At 36.4% G+C, this 23082-nt stretch overlaps 1 protein-coding gene across 2 annotated transcripts in view; it reads left to right on the forward strand.

The window, feature by feature from the left end:
- ANO5 (anoctamin 5) overlaps nucleotides 1–22492 on the forward strand; it is a 91255-nt gene extending 68763 nt beyond the window's left edge. For both annotated transcript variants that reach the window (XM_030333175.1, XM_030333176.1), the window contains exons 14-22: nucleotides 702–776; nucleotides 2894–3116; nucleotides 4860–5029; nucleotides 5670–5767; nucleotides 9236–9366; nucleotides 11604–11809; nucleotides 14180–14358; nucleotides 15778–15883; nucleotides 18850–22492. In XM_030333175.1, the coding sequence (XP_030189035.1) occupies nucleotides 702–776; nucleotides 2894–3116; nucleotides 4860–5029; nucleotides 5670–5767; nucleotides 9236–9366; nucleotides 11604–11809; nucleotides 14180–14358; nucleotides 15778–15883; nucleotides 18850–19071 (1410 nt within the window). In that variant the 3' untranslated portion in view covers nucleotides 19072–22492. The remainder of the gene's footprint in view (nucleotides 1–701; nucleotides 777–2893; nucleotides 3117–4859; nucleotides 5030–5669; nucleotides 5768–9235; nucleotides 9367–11603; nucleotides 11810–14179; nucleotides 14359–15777; nucleotides 15884–18849) is intronic.
- Nucleotides 22493–23082: the final 590 nt, after the last annotated feature.

Here is a 23082-nt window from a genome sequence, read left to right on the forward strand (position 1 = left end):
ACTTGGAGGGCTATTTTGCCTGTTGAGTTCTGTTTGCATTCAGTCTTCCCTAAAAATCCTCAAGATGTAAAAATCCTCCCTAAAAATCCTATCCTTTAGATAGGATTACAAAATTTAGATATCTGCTGACAGCTATTCTTTTACTACATGGCAGTATTTTTTTTGGATAAGATCTAACTACCTCTTGATATAGGAGAGAATTTTCAGCTGATATAATTAATATCTTCCATTAATAACTTAAAAATATGAAGGTAGAAAAGACTGGGCCCGTGAACTGTGTGGAAAAACAGAATCCTGTTAAGGGTAAAGAAGGCACCCTGTTTAATATCATACATAGCAATTATGGAGCGATGCAGTTTGATTGAATTCAGTTAGAATAAAACTGTAATATCATTAAAGCATTTCAAATTAAACAGCAGCCCTCAGACTTCTCAGGCCTGAATATCACTCCATTTCAACACTGAGGAAATAGTGTGTATCCATTGTGGCTCATATTATGTATAAAATCTGTCAACTAAGAGTAGTAGAAGGCTTCTACTTAAAGGGAAGGAACCAATGCTAGAATGTAGCTTCCCATGAGCTGTAGCGGATTCTCTGGGGGAGGTTTCTACTTTCACTGGGTTTTGTGGTTTTGACTGCTTTTTGGAGTCCCAACTTTGTGGGTAGATTTTGATATTGTTGTGATTTCTTCTAAATTACAGGAGATGGAACCTTATATGCCTCTATATAGTCGCCTTCCATGGTACTTTTTATCAGGAGCTACGGTGACGTTATGGGTGAGCATTCTTTTACAACTGCTCTCATGTCATTGACGTGCAGTCGTAGGAAGATTATCCTAGCAGTTTCATCTGCAGTGACTCTTGAGTCCCTCTCCTTCCTCCCCGTCCCCAGTCCTTTTATCTCGAATACAGCTTCTATATAAAATAAAGTGTGATCTATGTGGAGGTGCCATAATTGAACCTTGGGAATAATTGAACCTTGGGAAAAGAGCTGGGGGGAGACAGCGAGGCTTCATCTCAGAAACTGTCCTTCCCCCTCTCCTAGCACTTCATTAATTAGGTGATAACTTGAAACCTCAACAGTATAACAAACTTATAGTCTGCAGACTCTTTGGTTAGTGTTTTGGTTTTTTTTTTTTTTTAATTTTTTTTTTTCAACGTTTATTTATTTTTGGGACAGAGAGAGACAGAGCATGAACGGGGGAGGGGCAGAGAGAGAGGGAGACACAGAATCGGAAACAGGCTCCAGGCTTTGAGCCGTCAGCACAGAGCCCGACGCGGGGCTCGAACTCACGGACCGCGAGATCGTGACCTGGCTGAAGTCGGACGCTTAACCGACTGCGCCACCCAGGCGCCCCAGTGTTTTGGTTTTAATCATTAATTTATCTTTGTCTACACTTAAAATAGCTACACAAAATGCAAACAAAAAGCATATACTATTGAAATTTATTTTCTTGCTGAAATAAATAGAAGAAAGTATTACTTCTGTTTGAAAAATTTAATTAGCATATCCCATTGTGAGGGAGTCAGGTTTTCTCCATGCTTTTGAACTAATAGATTCATTCCTCCATCACCACAATTTATTTCCTGCCCTCCACTCTCCAAATCTGTGCCCTCTTACAGTTGGCCTTTAACTTTAGGAAAAGAAGAAATGTTACCCCCTGAGAGTCTAGCATTGTTGAAATATAAATAATTAGCAGCTGTAGACTATAGTTTAACCTTACCAGTGCATATTACCCCATAATATTTTAACATTTCTAATTAAAGGAATTGATTTTTCTGTTTTAAATGTATGTTTTCTTAGATGATATAACAGTCACTGAGGAGAAATGATAGAGTAAATGGAGGGGGCAATAATCAATTCAGGGCACTACTTAAGAAATAATATAGGGGCGCCTGGGTGGCTCAGTCGGTTAAGCGTCCAACTTCAGCTCAGGTCACAATCTCGCGGTCCGTGGGTTCGAGCCCCGTGTCGGGCTCTGGGTTGATGGCTCAGAGCCTGGAGCCTGCTTCCATTCTGTGTCTCCCTCTCTCTCTGCCCCTCCCCCATTCATGCTCTGTCTCTCTCTGTCTCAAAAATAAATAAACGTTAAAAAAAAAAGAAATAATATAGAATATGGTCTCAGAAAGATTGTTCTAACCTTTATTTCTAGTACTCATTCAACTTGATTCAGTCCCTCAATTTTCAGAATCAAATTTTCCGATCACTGAGGTAAAGGCATCCCTACATCTTTCTGTTTTTCCAATATGGGAAGTGTTTAAAATTTATGCAGAATCTATACAAATATCTCAATGACCAGGCATATCAGACCACTGATGGCAACACTCTGAGGGGTAATGAAATAGAATCTGTAACTGTGTTCTTCTTGGGAAAGCACATGGTTTTCACACCACCTGTTTGGAGCAGAGGTTGGCAAATGTTTTCTGTCAAGGGGCCAGATGTATTTTAGGCTTTGTGAGCCTTGCACAAATAGTCCCTGGCATCTTTGTTTTTTCTTATAATCTTGAAAAAAAAAAGCAAAAACAAAACAAAACAAGACATTTTTAACTCAAGAATCATTTAAGAATAAGTAAGGCCGTGGGCAGGATTTGGTCTTCCGGATAGTTTTCTAGTGCTTGGTAGAGGATGAGCCTAAAAGATGAGCAATGGCTACTTTTCTGTTTTAGGCTCCCCCAACTGCTGCTACTGTAGGTACTGTCATATCTCCAGCCCTTTCTCCTTGGCAGTGTTCTTTTACTGCCACCTGTCGTGAGAGAGCCTGGCTTGGTCTGCTTTCCATGTCAGAAGCACTAACCTTAACATGACGAGATGAAGAGACTAGTTATGTTTCAGATGTGTACACATTGCAGAGATGCAGAGACCCAGTGACCGATTCCTTCTTTCCCATTTCCAGATGGCTCTTGTCATTGCCTGTATGGTAGCTGTGATTGTGTACCGCCTGTCAGTCTTTGCTACATTTGCTAGCTTTATGGAAAGCGAAGCATCCTTTAAGCACGTCAAAAGTTTCCTCACTCCCCAGATAACTACATCACTCAGTGGATCCTGCTTAAACTTTATCGTCATCTTGATCTTGAATTTCTTTTATGAAAAGATATCTGCGTGGATTACAAAAATGGGTAAGCTGGCCAGATCATCTGTGTAACACTGAAAAAGTATTCCCGCCAGTGGTATATATCCACTGTGGATCATCCCCTGGGGTGTTCATATTTAAGGCAGTTCTTAAAGTTCTAAAGCAATTTTGTTCTACAGGTAGATGCATAGGCTGGTACTCAGATCCCCCAACAGTCATATTTAGGCCCATCGTAGTGAAAGCAAGAAAAAGAACTAGACAGAAGAATTAGGACTCTGTAGATCTTTTTTGAGTATTTTTGTCTTAATCCTCCCTTGAGGGGGCTAGTTGAATTTTAAGTAAAATCCTCACTTTCCTCAAGACACAGGTTATTTTTATTTCCTGTGTATGGTTTTTAGAAGGTATTTGATTTTGAAAACCATTGTAGGAAAAACAGAACAGTCGGCTTTTCCTGAGTAAATCTTACACGTAGTGCTTTTCTTTTCAGTTGCCGTGTCTTAGATCCTGGATTATTCTCCTTTTAAATGATTAAAAGTTCTCCCACAACCATGAGGGATGCTAAAGGCGTCACAGGTGAAATGGAGATTTAGTTCAGAAGAGGAGTGCAGAGCACAGTTTTTTCTGGTCTTGCCCCCCAGCAAGTTAGAAATGAGATCGGAGGCCCCTCTCCAGACCTCAGCTTTTCCCCTGTGCACTCAGCTCCCTCCTCTAAGTCAGGACACCATCACTGTGTGCAACAGTAACCAGAAAGAGCACAGTATTCACCGAGCACCGGAGTACGCACTAGGAAGCAACTTTAATTAAATGCTATCCTCAAATTTGTAGTTCTTTTTCAATTTTACTGCTTTTTTTTCTGCTAATAACAACAACAAAATATCTAGCAGATAGCACTTAAAAACAAAGCATCTAAAAAATCAGTTTTCAGTGAGAAAAATTACTTGTGTTCATATTAGAGATTTTTTAGCAATGCAGAGGAATTATCTGTGTCTTTAGAATAATATGTGTTACTATTTCAGTATTATTGAAGCTGTCATCAATTTGGCTGGAACAGCTCATCCTGTTGGGAGATAATCAGCTCAGAAAAACATGCTCCCTGACTCTTTTACACCTACTGATGCTTCTCTGTGGTGTGAAGGGAATTATATATATATATATATATTTATATTTATATTATATATATAATATATATATATTTATTTATCTTTGGAATTCAGGATATATGATATATAAGGGGGCTTATGCTCGCCATTCTGATAAGGGTTTAAATGCCATATTCTGACTGTGTGATTCCAGGCAAGTATTTTACCCATCTAAATAAAGTAATGACAGCTTCCTAGGCTTCTCCAGTGATTAGATTAATACAAAGTCTCTGATAGAAAGCTGAACACAAGGGGTGCCTGGGTGGCTCAGTCGGTTAAGTGTCTGACTTCGGCCCAGGTCATGATCTCATGGTCCATGAGTTCGAACCCTGTGTTGGGCTCTGTGTTGACAGCTCAGAGCCTGGAGCCTACTTCAGATTCTGTGTCTCCCTCTCTCTCTGACCCTTCCCCGTTCATGCTCTGTCTCTCTCGGTCTCAAAAGTAAATAAACGTTAAAAAAAAATTAAAAAAAAAAAAAAAGAAAGCCGACCATAAATCTTGATATTGGTCTGTTAGAATGAAGAGTGGGTCACATTTCAACAGGTTATCTGAATAATGTGACTAATAATATGACTTGAACCAGGGAATACAGAATTAAAAGAGAAACAGGAAGGCACATAATTTAACCTTGGTGTTTTATTACTTAACAGAAATTCCTCGAACTTACCAGGAATATGAGAGCAGTCTTACCTTGAAAATGTTCCTGTTTCAGTTTGTAAATTTTTACTCGTCCTGCTTCTACGTAGCTTTCTTTAAAGGGAAGTTCGTGGGCTATCCCGGAAAATACACGTATTTGTTTAATGTGTGGAGAAGTGAAGAGGTAGGAATTCTCTTGAGAGGTTTGTGGCTTTAGTAACTCAATAATTAACTACATACTTTTTGTGTGTCCAGCACTAACTCAGATTTTATCAGGATTTAAGAGAAGTCTAAGACACCAACTCTCTCCACAGAGAGTATTGGTCTCACAATCCTGTTATCTGGGCAAGAAGTGATATTGTACCTATTGTTTAGTAGTAAATATGAGCTATAAAATGGGATAAGTACGTTTTATATTCCTGAAGATTTCCTGCAAAGGAATGAATGATAGTGTTCCACAAGTATAGCAGAAATGGCTCCACCATGGGTTACAGAGTTAGACCAGTAGGTGGTTTCCATATGTGGTTGTGTATCTAAATCACATGGAGAAAATAACAACTTCCAGCCCCCATCCAAATATAAAGATTCAGATATAAATATATAAAGAATCTTCTAAGAGTAAGACCAGAAATCTGAATCTAATGCAGCTATCTCATAACTGGTTAATGAACATGCTTGAAACTGTTGAGCTAAATATCTCTTTATACCCCTTTAATATCCATTTCCATTAAAATCTTTAGATTGTAGTCTTTTGGTTTGAGATTTTTTTTTTGAAAAAGTCTATCTTTCATCATTCACTCTTTTTTCTTCTTGCCTCTGACTAGTGTGATCCTGGAGGCTGTCTAATAGAATTGACGACCCAGTTGACCATCATAATGACTGGGAAACAGATCTTTGGAAACATTAAAGAAGCCATTTATCCGTATGTATGACTTACAAGTTTTTCCTAAATAACCGTAAGAGCTTTCTTCTGGAAGAAGATGGAATTCTTTGATTATCATGGTATCTTTGTTAGCAAATGCTTAAGTCAACAACAACAACAACAACAAAAACTCACTTTTAATCAATAGTAATGCGTTTAGGTAACACAGGCATTTAAATATGAATTTTTATTGCTTGAGTGAAGTTGAGGGAAATGTATTATCCCTCTCTCCTGTGGAGATTCCATTGGGAAATCTAAATATTGTATCCTCTGTATATTATTCTGTATGTCACATATTATTTCTCAAGATTACTAAATGTTGAACTCTGTTAAAAATATCCATGTGAGGGGCACCTGAGTGGCTCAGTCAGTTAAGTGTCCCACTCTTGATTTTTGCTGGGGTCATGATTTCATGGTTCATGAGTTCAAGCCTTATGTCGGGCTCTCTCTCTTTCCCTCTCTCTTTTCCCTCCCTCCCCCACAAAATAAATTAATAAACTTTGTGACATGGACACACTTAGGCACAAAAATTGGTCATGAATGAAGTTTTAGTATATGAAGGAATTGCTCCCTAGTCCAAAAGCATAGCAATAATGAATACATTATCAAAAGAGAAAACCAGAATGACAGTTGATCTCAAATATAAGTTGAAAATTTCCATGGATAAAAAGAGAAAGAATCATAAGCCTGTAATCTTGCAGGTCTCCCAGTTAGGAAATGACAGTGCCAAGGTTAACACCTATAGTGTCAAGTGGACTAAAGTGCCCCACTTAGGACTAGGGCTTGGCCAGTGTAACTGTACTTGATGTTAGGGATTGGGTTTATTCTCACTTCTTTATGAAAAAGTTGAAAACACCCTCCCCTTCTGCTCCTACTTCTCCCTACAGTTCTGTAGCACTCCTGGGGTTCTATTTCATGTGCTGACAAAGGGAGAACATAGACTTATCTTTTCAAACAGTATTTGATGCACTGCATCCCAATTGCCCAGGGAAATAACTCTAAGCTGCTCTTTTAAGTCCTAGCTGTAAACTGAGATCTGGAGGGCAGAATGGGGATAACCCCTAAACCAAACACAAGAGGAGAATAAATACAGAGAGGAAAGGAGACAGACACACAAGGAAGTAAAAGAAAAAAGAAAAAGTAAAATTAAACCTACAGAAACCAAAATTCCATAACTTATGATAAAATTTAATGCTACAGAGACTGCTAACAAAATCAAGTTTTAGAAAGTGAACTTACTCTAGCTAGAAGCTTCTGGCAAAGCCTAAAAGCATAAAAGGAAGTGATACTGTCATTTAGAAGGATCAGGAAAGAATTTAAATAAAAACATATAAATGAAACAAAAATAAATTGACAGTAAAAAGAATCAATTATACATAAATGAAAAAAAATTGTACTTTAAATAAAGAGTACAATAGGTGACATCAATTGCAGACTGGACACAATTGAAGAGTGAATTAATGAATTGGAAAATAGTACTGAGACACTCCCACGTTATACAAATGGCAATAGAGTGGCAATGAAATTAAAAAAATGAAGTGACAGGAAACTATATTAGGAGGCTTCCACATCAACTTAGTAGCAGTTCCAGAAAAAAGAGAATGGGTAAATGGTGGGAGGGAAAAATTCTTTGACTAGGTAATTGCTGATAATTTTCCAAAACTGAAGGAAAACATGAGTTTCAGAAATGAAAACAAATTCGGAGTATGAAGTAAGATAAATAAAATTAAATTCACACCCAGATATGCTATGGTGAAACTCCAGAACATGAGAGGTAAACAATCTTAAAATCTTCCAGAAGAAAAAAGAGTATCATCTACACTGACAACAGATTTTTTACTCATAGCACTGAATACAGAGGACGGTAGAGTCGTTTCAAGATTTGGAGTAAAATTAATGCACACCTTAGATTTCTAGAACCAGTTTAACTGTTTTATAAAGTGCAGGTGAAATAAAGACACTTTTAGACATAAAAACAAGAATTTACATTTATAGACCCTCAATGGAAGAACTACCGAAAGGTGTAGTTGAGCAAGAAAAGAGCACAAAATCAAAGTATGGGAAGCAAGAATCATCGATCAGTACAGAAAGAGTAAGCACCAAAATAAAATGAAACAACTGGTACAAATTTTTAAAATATATGGGATTTATATGCCAAAAACTACAGATCCTGGTGGAAAAAAATTATTTGGGGAGAAATGTGCTCACAGATTGGAAGACTCAAATTAGTAATGACGCCAGTTATCCCCAAATTGATATATAGATTTGTAATTCCAATCAAAATATCAGCAGAATTTCTATAGTTATAGACAAGCAGATTCTAAAATTGATATAGAGGGCAAAGGAACTAAAACAGGCCAAACAATTCTGATAAAAAATACAGTTGGAAGAATTGCACCACTCGATTTTAAGGCTTATTATGAAACTATATTAATCAAGATGGTGAGATTGGTGAAGGAATGCATGTATGGATCAGTGGAACTGAGTAGAGATTGCAGAAATAAATCCATGCAAATGTAGCCATTTAATTTTTGACAAAGGTGCAAAAGCAGTTCATTGAAGAAGCTGCTGGAACAATGTAGACCTCACACCTCATTTAAAAATAAAAAAGATATTGTCGTATCTTTATCCCTTTATCAGATAAGCCATATGCATATCCTCTCCTATTCAGTAGGTTGTCTTTTGGTTTGTTAGTTGTTTCCTTTGCTGTGACTTTCCCTTATTCAGGATGATGTTCACCCCAGGATTTTGGTAGATGCTTTTGATCCAATTGAAGTAATTTCCTTCTTTTCCTACTTTTCTGTCATATAGAGGTTTTAATAGGTGCTTGAAATGTATCAAATGAATTTTTCTGCATTTGTCAATGTGATTTTATCTTTTTCTACTTAAATCTGCTAATGTGACTTATTACATTGATTGATTTTCTAATAAAAAGCCCTTTTGTTCCTTAAAGTAATCTAACATCATAATATATTATTTTGTAAATAATATGGAATTTAGTTAGGCAATATTTTGTTTGGGATTATTGCATTTATTTTCACATATTAGATAAGCCTCTTTGTTTCCTTTGTCATATATTTTCTCTTGTAACCAATTTCTCATTTCCTTGAGCATTCTTCACGACAACATAAAGGTTAATAAATTAAATAGAAAAAGAAAGGTGCCATGGTGACCCTCTTGTCTACATGCTCTTTAACAGAACTGTCTCTGAGTAAATATATTTTCATAGGGGAGAGTCAGGGTTGTCTTATTTTCTTTATCACCCCAATAAAGAACTTTGACCGCAGCATGTGTTATGAAAAGAACTCTAGATTTTTATTTCAACTTTAGCTATAGTCATCTCTCCTTGCTCTGTGATCTTAAGTTACCTACCCTGTCTTACTGCCAATTTCTAGATCTAACCCCCTTATTCTCTGACCCCTTACTTTTAAATTCTAATCATGTATTTACTTTTATCACTTCCAACAGTATGGTTCTGAATTGGTGGAGACGTCGAAAAGCTCGGACCAATTCTGAAAAGCTATACAGTCGATGGGAGCAGGATCATGACCTTGAAACTTTTGGATCTCTTGGGCTGTTCTATGAGTACTTAGAAACAGGTAATTTTTAACCACTGTCTTGAAACATAGAGTCAGGTTGAGTAGAGTAAGTGTTTTTCCAGCTCTTTATATTTCTTCCTGCCTTGCACATGGTAGGTGTCCAAAAAATTATTGAATGGTAGGTTAAAAGACACATGGATGGATATGGAAAAGATTGATTCGGTATTTATATCCTTACCCAATAGAATGCAGAATGAAGTTTAATTTCAAAACACCAATGGTAGAGATATTTTTCCTATCGATTGAACATTAAGATTGTTGAACCACATAAAGTATGGATTACTTTTAAATTCCTATCTCAGATTAGCTTGCATGGTTGTCCTGTTTGCCACACCGACAGCCCAGAGAGAGAATAAGTTGAAAGATGTTTCCAGAGTCTGACATACATTTAGGTAAGTTCTTTATTTCAGGCTGAAAAGAAGCAGGCTAAAAAGAGTTGTGCAAGGGAAGCTCACATTGAATACAAGAATGCATAAAAATGCTAAGGATTGAACGGAGAAGAGATTTTGAGGTGAAATTTTAGGAAGGATGATTGCTGAGGACTACTTATAAAGTCTACTTGAGTGTTTCCCCTCTTTTTTTTAAATATATGAAGTTTATTGTCAAATTGGTTTCCATTACAACACCCAGTGTTCATCCCAACAGGTGCCCTCCTCAATACCCATCACCCACCCTCCCATCCCTTCCACCTCCCATCAGCCCTCGGTTTGTTCTCAGTTTTTAAGAGTCTCTTATGCTTTGGCTCTCTCCCACTCTAACCTCTGAGTGTTTCCTCTCAAGTTACCCTCTCTGCTTCTCTGGTGGAATAATATTCTTCACTTACTCTCTAATCCCATAATGATAGAATGAAAAAAATGACCTGAAATTGTTATTGATTCTCCACTGTGATACATACACATGGTACCTGGATTGAAATAGGTAAATTTAAGACAAATTGAGAGAAGTCTGTTTCATATAGCTGACTGTAAAATTGGGCAGTCCTTGCTTTAGGGGTGATGAGGCTGTAATTTTTAATTAAATTTGTAAGTATCAAATGCATTTGTGCATAGATGCGTTAGGGATTATCACTGCAATTTTAAAAAAATGAAATCAAGGTGTCATAAGAAAATTAACTACCATTTATTGAGACACAGCTAAGAGTTAGTTTATTCTGGTTGTTTAATGAACATTATCCCTAATCTTGAAACGTTCTGCAGAGGAGTCATTATTCACTGCATTTTGTTTTAGAGGATACTGAAATTTGGATAGGTTAATTTGTGTTATGGGCTGAAAGATTTTAGGTAAAAACCTGGGATTTGAACCCAGAAAATTCAAGCTGTTTCTACATAACACTTCCTCTGAATTTTCTGTCTCTTAGTTCAGTAGAGGTGTTCAGTAGATTTAGTAAATGGCAAGACTGATTATTTTGAGAATTTTTTGTGAGAAAAGTTGAAATTCAGAAACACTTGGGATTCATCTAAAAATAGAGGACTCGTGGAAGAGACTTTTTTTTTCCCTTTAGTGGAAAGCCATTCCTGTTCTCTTATTACATTTTTCACTCACGGGAAGCCCAAACTGCCAGTTGAATGGATTCTTGTACCTTAATCGTTGTTGGAAGCAAACAAAAATAGGAAGAGAAGCTAACTTACATAGATGCTAAGTCTTAATGCGAAAAGAGAATAAAATTTATTTAGAAAGATGTCAAGATAGTATAGAGGATCAGGACCTTAACCAACCTTAAATAATGTATTCATTCATAAGGCTTATTATAGTTGAGTATGTTTATATACCCAACACATGCTGGCTCTTGGAAGCGTATAAATGAATCAGTCCTTATCCCTGATCTCACAGATTTAGCAAGATAGAAAAACTTGATTACCCCACTAATGTGCCAATACCAGTGTAAAGGCTGGGCCAGCATAGGCATAAACATAGCGCCAAATAAAAGGCTATGTTTAAAAAGAATAAAGAGAATCTCTTATCTGACAAGAGGAAATGCTTTCTTCAGAGAAGCAGATGTCAAAAGAAACAGCCAGGACAGAACTGAGTTGTACATGCTCAGTTTCTCCTTTCTCTTCTAGTAAGCAAACAAGTCACTAGGCTTCCAATGAGGAGGAAGGAGTGGGCAGATGGAAAGAGGCCTGGAGGGTTTTGCTGGTGTAGATCCCTCTAAAAGGAGGGAGTTGGAGGTATTGGGCAGAATGTTCCCCTTTTTCTCTTTCATAATAATGACTTCACTATTTTTTTTTTCCCTACAGTTATCCAATTTGGATTTGTCACATTATTTGTGGCCTCTTTTCCTTTGGCTCCTCTTCTTGCTCTCTTGAATAATATTATAGAGATCCGAGTAGATGCCTGGAAACTTACAACTCAGTACAGGAGACCGGTAGCTGCTAAAGCTCATAGCATAGGTGTTTGGCAAGACATTCTTTATGGAATGGCTGTCCTTTCTGTTGCAACTAATGTAAGTGGACCCATTTTGGTTGGACGGCTTGGTATTTTATTTCGTTTTCTTGGGGTTGGGGAGATGTGAATGATGCTTAACTCAATATTTATTTATGTTGCTTTCATCATGGTGACAGTCCATAATGATAAACCATCCCTACACTTTTATGCACTGAACAACATAGAGAAATTTGTGACATGCAAACTCTTAGAAATACAAAGAAAATTGTAAAACCACTGTCCTTAAAATACCATGATATAGTTTCATAGCATGTGACAGAGTAGACAGAAAATATGTAATGGTATAAAAGATTTGAATAACACAATTAAAGCTTAATTATACAAGGAGTTGTATACTACAAATAGAGAATATAAAACATTAATGTGTTTTGCTTATGGAGCACTTATTAAAAAATGATAATGAGGGGCTCCTGTGTGGCCCAGTCGGTTGTTTCCAACTTCAGCTCAGGTCATGATTTCACGGTTCGCAAGTTCAAGCCCTGCATGGGGCTCTGTGCTGACAGCTCAGAGCCTGGAGCCTGCTTCATATTCTGTTTCCTTCTCTCTCTGCCCTTCCCCTGCTCGTACTCTGTCTCTCAAAAATAAATAAACATTAAAAACATTTTTTTAATGATAATGAAACTAAATTCTCCAAAGCAGAAATTTTATAACACTTATTTGTATATAATAATGTTATAAAAATTGAAGTCGATAATAAAGATAATTTAAAAAAAATCTAACTACCTAACGTTCACACTCCCAAGTAAGCTTTATTGTATAAAATGGAAGCAAAATTCAAATTATAGAGAGCTTAATTAAAATGAAACCCTATAGGAATTAGCTAAAACTATAGTTACAGAAAAATTCATAGCAATAAATGCTTTTGTTATTTTTTTAAGTTTATTTTGAGAGAGAGAGATTGAAAGAATATGTGTGTGAGCAGGGGAGGGGCAGAGAGAGATTGGAAGAAAGAGAGAATCCCAAGCAGACTCTGTGCTGTCAGTGTGCAGCCCAATGTCAGGCTCAATCTCTTGAACCACGAGACCATGACCCGAGCCAAAGTCAAGAGTCAGACACTTAACTGCCTGAGCCACCCAGGTACCCCTGAATGCTTTTATTATTAAAAAAGAAGACTTGAAAGCATAAGCTGAGCACATAATTTCAGAAACTAAAGAAAAACATAAAACTAATCAACAAAAAGTAATAGGAAAGAGTTTATAGAGATGCAATCAGAAATAATCAAAATAGAAAATAAATTAAAAAAGCAATATAATTCCTATGTGAATCAAGAGCTGCTTCATTGAAAAGACATATACAACTCTGACAATCCCAAACAAGAAATAAGTTATAAGATACAGGTAAGAAAATTGTGAAATGGTTATATATGTGCCTTTATTCAAATAAATTATAAAATCTATTTGAAATTGTCACCTTTTTAGAAAATAAAAACTGCCAAAGTTTATTCAGTAAGTGGTAGAAAACCTGAATGGACCAGTAGCTATAGAAGTAATATTAAAAGTTTTTAGGGGCACCTGGGTGGCTCAGTTGACAGACTTGGGCTCAGATCATGATCTCTTGGTTCATGAATTCGAGCCCCACATCAGGCTCTGTGCTGACAGCTCAGAGCCTGGAGCCTGTTTCAGATTCTGTGTCTCCTCTCTCTTTGCCCTCCACTTGTGCTTTGTCTCTCTCTCTCTCTCTCTCTCTCTCTCTCTCTCTCTCAAAAATAAATAAACATAAGTAACTAGCTAACTAACTAACTAACTAACTAAAGTTTTTTTAAGCATCTACACTAACAATGTAGATGGCAGAGCCAGATGGTTTTAAATGGACTTACCTAACCTAAAAGAAACAGGAATTCCAGAGCTTAGGTAAGAATGGGAAAATACCATTCCTATAGAATTAAATACTAAGATTAATACACTGAACTTTGGGCAATTTACCATCACATGGTCTTCTATCTCTCCTTTGCTTCCCACCAGCCACCAATAGTGCACACATGTGTGCAAACTCACACCGATGCTGGCACACACACTGTCCTAGCTTACAGAGTTGATTCAGCCAAATGAATTTGGTTAGGGACAGTAGAACTATGCTGTGAAATAAATGGAAGAAATAACAAGGCATTGTGGAAAGAGCATGGTTTTTGGAGCTAGATCCATTTAGGTTCACTTTTCACCTTAGCCACTTTCTAGCTGTGAAATCTTGGAATACTAATCATATGCTTTAAAAGGCCTATTTCATGTTTTAGGCCAAAGACTCATTTATTAACATGATTTGTAATGGCATTTTAATCATTTGTATCCATATAGAACTGAGACATATGCAAATCAGATATTCTTAAAACGAAATTGTTAGCTCAAAATCTCCCTCTTACTTTGTTCTTTAGGCTTTTATTGTTGCATTTACCTCGGACATCATTCCCCGTTTAGTTTACTACTATGCCTACTCAAAGGATGCCACTGCACCCATGAAAGGATATGTCAATGACAGCCTGTCAACATTCCTGATAGCTGATTTTCCAAACCACACTGCACCTTGGGAGAAACGAGACTTCACCACTTGCAGGTTCCTTCTTACGTTCTTAGCTTTTAATTTTGCTTTTTAAATGTATTTTTTTAAATTCTCCATTTTCTTCCTGTCTTACAATGTGAAGGATTTATTTGGGGCAATTAAAATCCTGGGTAAAGTGTGTCAATTTTGGAATTCACTCATCATATGAATCTGGTTTGGAAAAGTAGAATGTCCAAAAGTAAAAGAATATCATGGGTAAAGATATCAATTCTGAATTGTTTCTTATTTTTTAAATTTATTGGAAAGACTTCTGACCAACAAATATATCTTGGTCCCAAAATGTAGTATCTATAGATCATACAGCATGATCATATTATATATGCATTTAACCTACTTGAATTTAACTATGTGTCCTTAAAAAGAGAGTGAGAAAGGGAGAAATAATATGATAAGTTCACCATCCATCCCACTTTAAGGGTTTCTTCCATGTAGGAAGCATGAAATTAGATTTGTGAATGTATTTCCACATTCAGTGTCTCATGTACTGTGAGGGTCTTTTTACCCTATGAATTAAAGATTATATATAATAAATATATATGACATAAATGTATATATATATATATATATATACATATATATGTATATAATATATACATATAATACATACATATATACGTATACATACACGCACGCACGCACACACACACACCCCACTTAACTTAAACCTTAAGCCAGCTACTTCATCTGGGATTCCAACAAAGAAACAGCAAAATGTTGATAGGACAGTAGACAAAACCATTGTTATATTTTAGATTTGCATATAGAGGAATCATGTATACTGTTTAAGAGCATAAATGTGGGTCAGTTTTCTTGATTTCATCACTTCCTAGTTGGACTAAATCTTTGAAGAACATCAATCTCTAGCAACTTTGTAGAAAACAATGAGCCCCCAAGGTTGAGCACTAAGAAAAGTCCAGAAGAATAGTAAGAAAAACAAAAACAATGCAGTGTCAAATAAGCCAAAAGAAAATAGAGTTTCAAAAAATAGAAAAGGTCAACAATGTCAAGTCCTACCGTCTAAATATCAAAAAAGATGAGGATTAGCGTGTTTCTTCAGTTTAAGGATAGGAGACAATGCATTTCAGGGAAGTGGTGCATAGAACTGCATTAAAGAGCAGGAAGAGGGGGAACAGAGACAGCATCATTTTGGTAACTCTTTTGAGAAATTTGACTTTGAAAGTCAGGTGAGAAGCTTCACTTGTGTCTTCTGCTACACCAAACTAGATACAAGTAACATATGGCCATGATTTTTATCTGTGCTAAAAAGAAACATTTCATAACAGGAGTTATCTTCCTATGACTTGACTTTTGTAGTCAATTAAAAATGTCTCTTAAGAGAAATAGTAAGAATTTATGCTAGGTCTCTATTGGAAATCATACCTAATTTTTTTGGCATTTACTTCTGTTTTTCAGGTACAGGGATTACAGATATCCACCTGATCATGACCAGAAATATTTTCATAATATGCAGTACTGGCACGTCCTTGCTGCCAAGATGACTTTCATCATTGTTATGGAAGTAAGCCTTTCTTAACTTGCATTCCAGCTAGTCTGTCTTCTGCCTTCAGGTTTCTAAAGGTGTCTGCTCAGCAAAAAATTATCTCAGGAAATTATTTTGAAGGAAGTATTTGTTGTCCTAAAAAGCAACTTAGGGATATTTTCAGTACAATGGGTTGCCCTATTATTCACCTACTATTGTTGAAGATATCAAGGTGACATAAAAGAAAAAAAGAAAAAATGTGGCCTCTTCTTTCAAGGTCGATAAAAGGACAGAGAACTCATTGATGTTACTGAGTATCTATTATATAGTGATTCCAGACACTATAATAATAACCCTGTAAATTAGACTTTATTAGTGACTCTTGAGAAATAAATCTGAGACTCAGCAGAATTAGCAGTGGTTTTAAAGATAATCAGCTAATATTGGAGCTGAGTTTCATTGCCAGCTATATCACTCCCAAGCATGTGCTCTGTCCACTGTATTATGTTTCCCCCTTTGTGGATTATCCATTCTTGTTATGGATATAAGGCGTGTGTTCAAAGAGAACAAATACAGAGGGGGGATTTGGGCAAGTTACATATTGAGTGTTCTACATCATAAGATGTGAAGGCCAATAAGGGAGAGAAATAAAGGTGAGGCACTTTTTCACTCTGCTGTGAAATCTAATAATACACAAGTCTAATGCAAGCAGACACAGATTCTACATGATAAAAAAGAGAGCAGTCTTATGTGTATCCCTCCCCATGTTTTTCTTCTCTTTCTCTCAGTTCTTTATGACTTTATGACTGTTTCATTCCCATATTTTACATCATCAGTTTAGCTCACCATTCAGTCTGGTCATTTGCACCAGTATTTTTTTTTTTCGTTTTTGAGTTTTGTTTATTTATTATTCTTATTAATGTTTTTAATCATCCAGCTCTGATGACCAGTTTTTAATCTGGTGATCTCTGACTCACCATCATCCTGGGACTTCTTTTCACCTTCTCTTGTATTGAATGCTATATGCTACATTATCTGCAGTCTATGTTTCTCCCATTCTTGGTTTACTAGCTTATTTAGGTGAAGTACATTTTTCTGTAATTTTCTGAGGAAAATTATGGGTGGTCAATTTTTGAGACCTTGAATATTGAAAATTTCTTTTCTTTCCACACAGATGACTAAGTGGTATAGAATTCAAGACTGAAAGTTAATTCCCTGAAAAATTTTCAACCAACTTTATTTAGGTATTCCTGACACTTTTTTAAAAAAATTTATTTATTATTTGAGAAAGAGAAAGAGAGAGCACGCACGTATGGGAGGTGCAGAGAAAGAGGGAGAGAGAGAATCCCAAGCAGGCTGTGCTCTCACAACATGAAGCCTGACGTGGGGCTGTATCTCATGACCATGATTGTGACTGAGCCGAAACCAAGAGGTGGCTGCTTAACCAACTGAGCCACCCAGGCACCCCGGGTATTCCTGACATTTTTGGAGACATTGCACCATTTTCTGTCAGCTTCAATGTCAGCATTCCAATTCCCCAGTCTTTGTTTCTGATCTTTTATTAAATCAATAAGCTTTAAGGATTCTCCCACTAGTCCTCTTCTATGAAACATTACAAGACAGCTTCTTGTTATTGGACAGTATTCATTTTTTTGGACACTTTGCTGGACTCTATAAATCTGAAAACATACTTACCCTTCAGGGTGAGAAAATTTGCTTGTATGTATTATTATTATTTTTTATTCTTTCTTTCTTTTCTCTGTTCTGTCTTTCTGGAACTTCTGTTACTCAGGTGTTATGCTTTCTGTTTTGAAATTCTTATTATTTCTCTCCTATAAGTAGTTGGTCTCCTATTTTTTGTCTTTTTGTTCTGTTCTTTTTGTTCCTTCATTATTTCTGTTGCCTCTTAGTTCCCATTTGTCTGTTTCAAACTTTTTCTTTTACATTAGAGACTTTCTTACATAATGGGTGATTCTTGCCAACCTGCTCATACTTAAGAGTGAATAAATGAAAGCTGATTATAAGCTTTGTGTGCATACAAGAAGAATGTCACTTGGTGGGTTTCACTATAGGGTGACGAGTTAGGGAGGGGGACCTTTTCATTTGAAGCCTACAAAATTTTGATATCGACCATTCTAATTTCACAGACTGGTTACCCTCCCCAAAGAAAAATCCTCTGAACTCTTTTCTGTTGAGCTATTTTATGGCTACCTGTATTCTGAGAGTGGAGCAAGACAGAAGAAGACTAGGGATCTTAGGATTCACTGAATTTCACTTAGTTGCCCTGTTTTCAGAATGCTGCCACTTCTCCATTCTCTGGTGTCTCTGGTGCTCCTGAGTTCACAGCTTTCTGTTTTGATTTCTACAGAAAGTAAATTACTCAACTGCTACCAGGGTGAGGTTGGAGAGAAGTAGTACCTGGATGAAGGTGGGAGAGAGGTCCTGAAAATTCACCTGCTCCTCCTTATACTAAATTTTAGCTAATCCTCTTGTTTTCAACTCCACCCACATGCATGCTTTCCAAGTCCATAAGACCATCTTTCCTGATATGTATTGAAGATCTAAAATAAAGTTGGCTTTTGTCTTCTTGCTTTTTACCATCACCATATCACCAATTGCAAGTTTAAGCGCCAGCTTTCTTCCATCTCTGGAATCTGTTCCTACTGTTTCCTCCTTCCCCCCCCCCCTTTGGTCTTTGTGAGTTATACCATTTTTCAAAATTCCTTTACAAATATGTATTGCGTTTTCAGGAGTGAGCATAGAAAAAAGTATATTCAATAACCATGATCAACTTAAATGTCTATAATTACACATTTTAGTATATATTCATTTGCTTAAGGTTTGTCTTTCTGGGAAAGTTCTGGGACAACGACCGTATCTTTTGCCTTTTCCTCATACTTCTGTGTTGAGCACAGTTTATTGAATGATTAAAGTGGTTTGTAAGAACTTCCTGCTGAACATTTGACAGTTCTAATGTCCTTGATTTTCTTTTATTTTTCCTCCAGCACGTTGTGTTTTTAGTTAAATTTTTGTTGGCCTGGATGATTCCTGATGTTCCAAAAGATGTTCTGGAGAGAATCAAGAGAGAGAAGTTAATGACTATCAAGATTCTCCATGACTTTGAGCTTAACAAATTAAAAGAGAACTTGAGAGCTAATTCAAGTGAACTTGCCAAAGAAGTCCTGATTCAGGAAAATAAAACACAACTGGCTAAATCAACAGTCTAATCAACATAATGAACAAGCCACTGGTTGCCTGTTAGGCTTCACAATTTTCCGTGGGTTTTCAGGCCAGAGGCCAGAAGCCACATGTCAGTTTCACCCTGCCTCCTCCTCCTCCTTCTTCTTTTTTAACTGAGAGTTTTCTGTACCCTTTTACAGAGGCCAACTTTGTGAGGTTGGAAGAATACCACTTGTCTGCTTCATTGACTGAGCCCTCTGCAGATATTGTTTTCTGGAGTTCTAGAAATGATTGTTAAGAGTGCATATCAAATCAGAATAGTGGAAAATCATGGGATGTTGCAGTTTAGAATTAAACACTGGACTTGGGCTATCCCATCATGTTCCAGTGCATCTGCACATTTTCATGGTCTCCTATTGGGTTGTTTTATAACTTCTTCCCATCAAGAAAAATGTTGGGACATGGAGAAAAGAAGTGAAGAGGCCTACTGAGCCATCTATATCCTGCCATCTTCGACTATGTGAATGAAACCCCCAAATTAAACAACTTAAGAAAACTCACTTATTAAATGCGTTGAGTAAATATCATAGCAGGGATTTGTTCTTGAAATCATCCTGAATAAGGTAAACTTCCATCAGAATCCCAGATAGCCCTTCCAGGTCAATGCAGAATTGATTTTTCAAGAGACTGGACATTTGGGTTTCAACAAAAGTCTAACATCTCAGTTCTTTAAAGACGACATTTTGGTAACGGCAATTTCAAGTGTGGATTGTTATCTGGAAAACAGCATTAAGTTGTTAGGTTGCTTCAGTTCTTCAAGTAAATGAAAGATATTGTAGAGAAGTAAATGTGTCTTCTTACTAGTTAACAAACACAAGACAATGAATATTGATTAATTTGTTGAGCTTAATCTAAAAAAAATCGTTGAATTTTCAAAAATCATTTTTCTTCTACAATGTGTATTTTGCATCATGAAACCTGTTTGAGCATTAGCTCTTTGTATAAGTTAGGTACAAGTTGTTTATGAAATTTGATCTCTCTGTTTAAAGCGATCTCAAGTCTTTTAATGGGTTTACACTGTTTTCTATTGATGCATTCATTGCTCCATACAGTGCTCAGTGCCTTGTCCCTATGCCTTTGACACAAAAGAAGTGGTTGTGCTGTTCATCTGATGTGATGTAACATCTCAAATGTTAGCTTCTTTTAGAGAAATTGTCAATTTAACATTAGTCACGGAGTTTAACACCAAAAGTAGATCAACCAAGGAAGAAGGGGGTGATGGATTTGATAGCTAAGTGAGAAAAAATTAATTGAATGATTTCTCTCATATGTAGGCCTATGGCACATGTACACCTGTTCTTCTTTCTCTTAAAAATACTTCATCCATATTTTTAACATTATAGAGTGAGAGATACAGTTCAGTTATATACTATTTGCGCCCGTAGCTTCAAATTACACTTCAGTTCCAAAAAAATGGTGTTTTTTTAAATTGTATACAAAAGGAGAAACTTTATCACAAGATTTTTTTAGGTAGTATTTCATTATTTGATCCTAATACATTTTTGTAGAATTGCCAATATTAAGTATATGGCAGGTGGTATTAACTGGTGTTCAGTACTAGGCATTTAGAAATGAGGATTATGAATTTTATAAAACCATGAGACAGTTACCCCAATATTGGCAGTAATGATTTGGCATCCGCTGGGTATATTTTATAAAAAAAACATTTTTGTGTAATTTAAAATGATCTCATTATTGAAAAAATGATTTCATATGAAGAGGAGACCTATTTTTTGCTTGAGAACACCAGTCAATGTTACTATGAAATAAGCCACAGATGCAGTATCTTTGGCTTGTGAAATCAAACTCTTTGTTACTACAGTGTTGTCCCTTGTGCACAGCTCATACATATTGCTTTCTTCCAGGTGCTAATAAAAATAAGGAAGAGTGTGGAAATTGGTTTCTTGGATATAAGTTTTAGTTTGTATGGCTTAACAGTATTTATAGATCTAGAGTGTTAAATAAAGACAAATCAAACTCGTAAAATTATCTGTACACTGCAATCTTAAAACAAAATCAACTCAAGTGTCAGGTTTCTAGAATGTATGGAGAAACTAGCAAGAGAGGAAATCATTTGAAGACAAGTGAATAGTTCCAATCATTGGTAGAATCATTGTGTTATTAATGGAGGGCTGAATTTAGAGACTACCAAGTGTAGGTTGAGATTTATCAGCATGGCTGATGTTTTTATCATCCAGTCAAACCCAAACTTTCTTTTTTTCCAGAAATGTTCCAGGAAACACTTGAGATTTTATTTGAAATAATTTTAAGTGCAAAAGCCAAAAAAATTACATAACTCTTTTCAAATGTCATCTCTAATCCTTGCCTTCATCAGTTTTGTCTTTGCACACAAGAAGCAAAATCCACCTCAAAACATTTATTTTAGAGGAATCCATCAAGAAGGGAGTATCTTAATTAAATGGGCTGCTGTCTTATCTTTGTTGCATCTCATGATTTCTCTTGGCTTTAACATTCTTCTCTCAGCTAAGCCATTAAGCAGCTTATCAAGGAGAAGATGCAAAGAAGATGATAATGAAGAGGAGGGACAGAGGAAGAAGGAGATAAAATAGTGTTCTCTCCTTATGAAGCTGTGCATGCTTCCATGGGGAGAGGCGCAGTGACGCAGCATGGTGCGGCTGTGGGTAGTGAGAGGAATGTCTCTCCTAAGCCATCTCAGTGAGGATGAGAGAAAAGCCAAAGAAGTTTCAAGCTGAAAACTACTAGGTGTCAAGAGTAAAACTTGGGATTCCAAAGTGCCTGTGTAGCATCAGCTGCTATGGGTAGCCCTGGATCTCTGTTGATGGACTCCAGTTGAGGGTGAGGAGTTTGTATCATTCATTCAACAGGGGAGTCTGTTTGTTTTGAAAGAACCTCTCTATAATAGTTGTTTTTAATTAGCAATAGTTATTATGTTATCAAAGAATGTTAATAGGGAACAGAGCATTGCCAGAGTTCCATTGACTAGACTTTGAAGTCTGCCACCGTCATTGACTATAACTATTATGTTATTCTTTTTCTGGACAGATTTTTACTCTTCTGCTTTATGTATGATAATTCAGGTATGTCAGCTATTCCAGCATTATGTAAAAATTCATGGGAATATTAAAAAGAATAGCAAAAATTCATGAGAATATTAAAAAGAATAGCATAGTTCAAAGTATATGAGATTCCAGCTTCAACTCCCCCACCCCCATATTTGACTAGCATATCTTTCCTGTGAGTGATTCTGTGCCATGGTGTTAACCAAGAAAATGGGTACTCCTTTTTCTTTTCTTTTGTCTGTTGTTTTCCCTCCCCCGAGGAGGTGGGAATGGAGGTATACAGGGAAAGTTGCTCTTAAGTAACCTGTACATCAATCTCAAGAGATTCAAACTCATGCAGTGAATAAATACTTTGACATGAACTCAATTTATTCTTCCAGTAAAACATTGATATGATTCCTCTGAATTTGAGTACTCTAAGAGATTTTTAAGTCTTGTTTTTGTTTAGAAACCTTAAGATGCATTACATGTAAAGTGATTACTTCACAAAATTCCATGTTTGTCACATTTAGAGATGCAAATTCCTTAAACTAAGAGGCTGTTCTGGTCCAGAAAATTTGGAGAAGGTGGTACTTTTTTTGTTTTGTCTCTTTATTTTTTTTCTGCTTTGGGGGGTGATAAAGGTGAAATCTCCCAAGTAATGTTTTGGTGGGTATAAGAATTGACAATTTCCTAAGAATGCCAAATTCCTAGCCTAAAGCATTTTCATACTCTCAAACTTATCATTTCAACCCATGAGGGAAGTATGTCAGGGCATGTGAACTCAGGATTTCCAAATGTGTAGAACTGTCCTAATTCTGCAGTGTGCAGAGGTAACTGAAATCTTATACCCTAAGAGCCCTAGACTTATAGTTTCTATTTAATTTTAAAAAAGAGAGAGAGTGAGAGAGATATATTTGCTTTTACTAACATATTCAAGAAAACAAAAGTGCATGCTGGCCAGAGATTGAGATGAAT

This window comes from Lynx canadensis, chromosome D1 (assembly GCF_007474595.2).
Source record: "Lynx canadensis isolate LIC74 chromosome D1, mLynCan4.pri.v2, whole genome shotgun sequence".
Lineage (NCBI taxonomy): Eukaryota > Metazoa > Chordata > Mammalia > Carnivora > Felidae > Lynx > Lynx canadensis.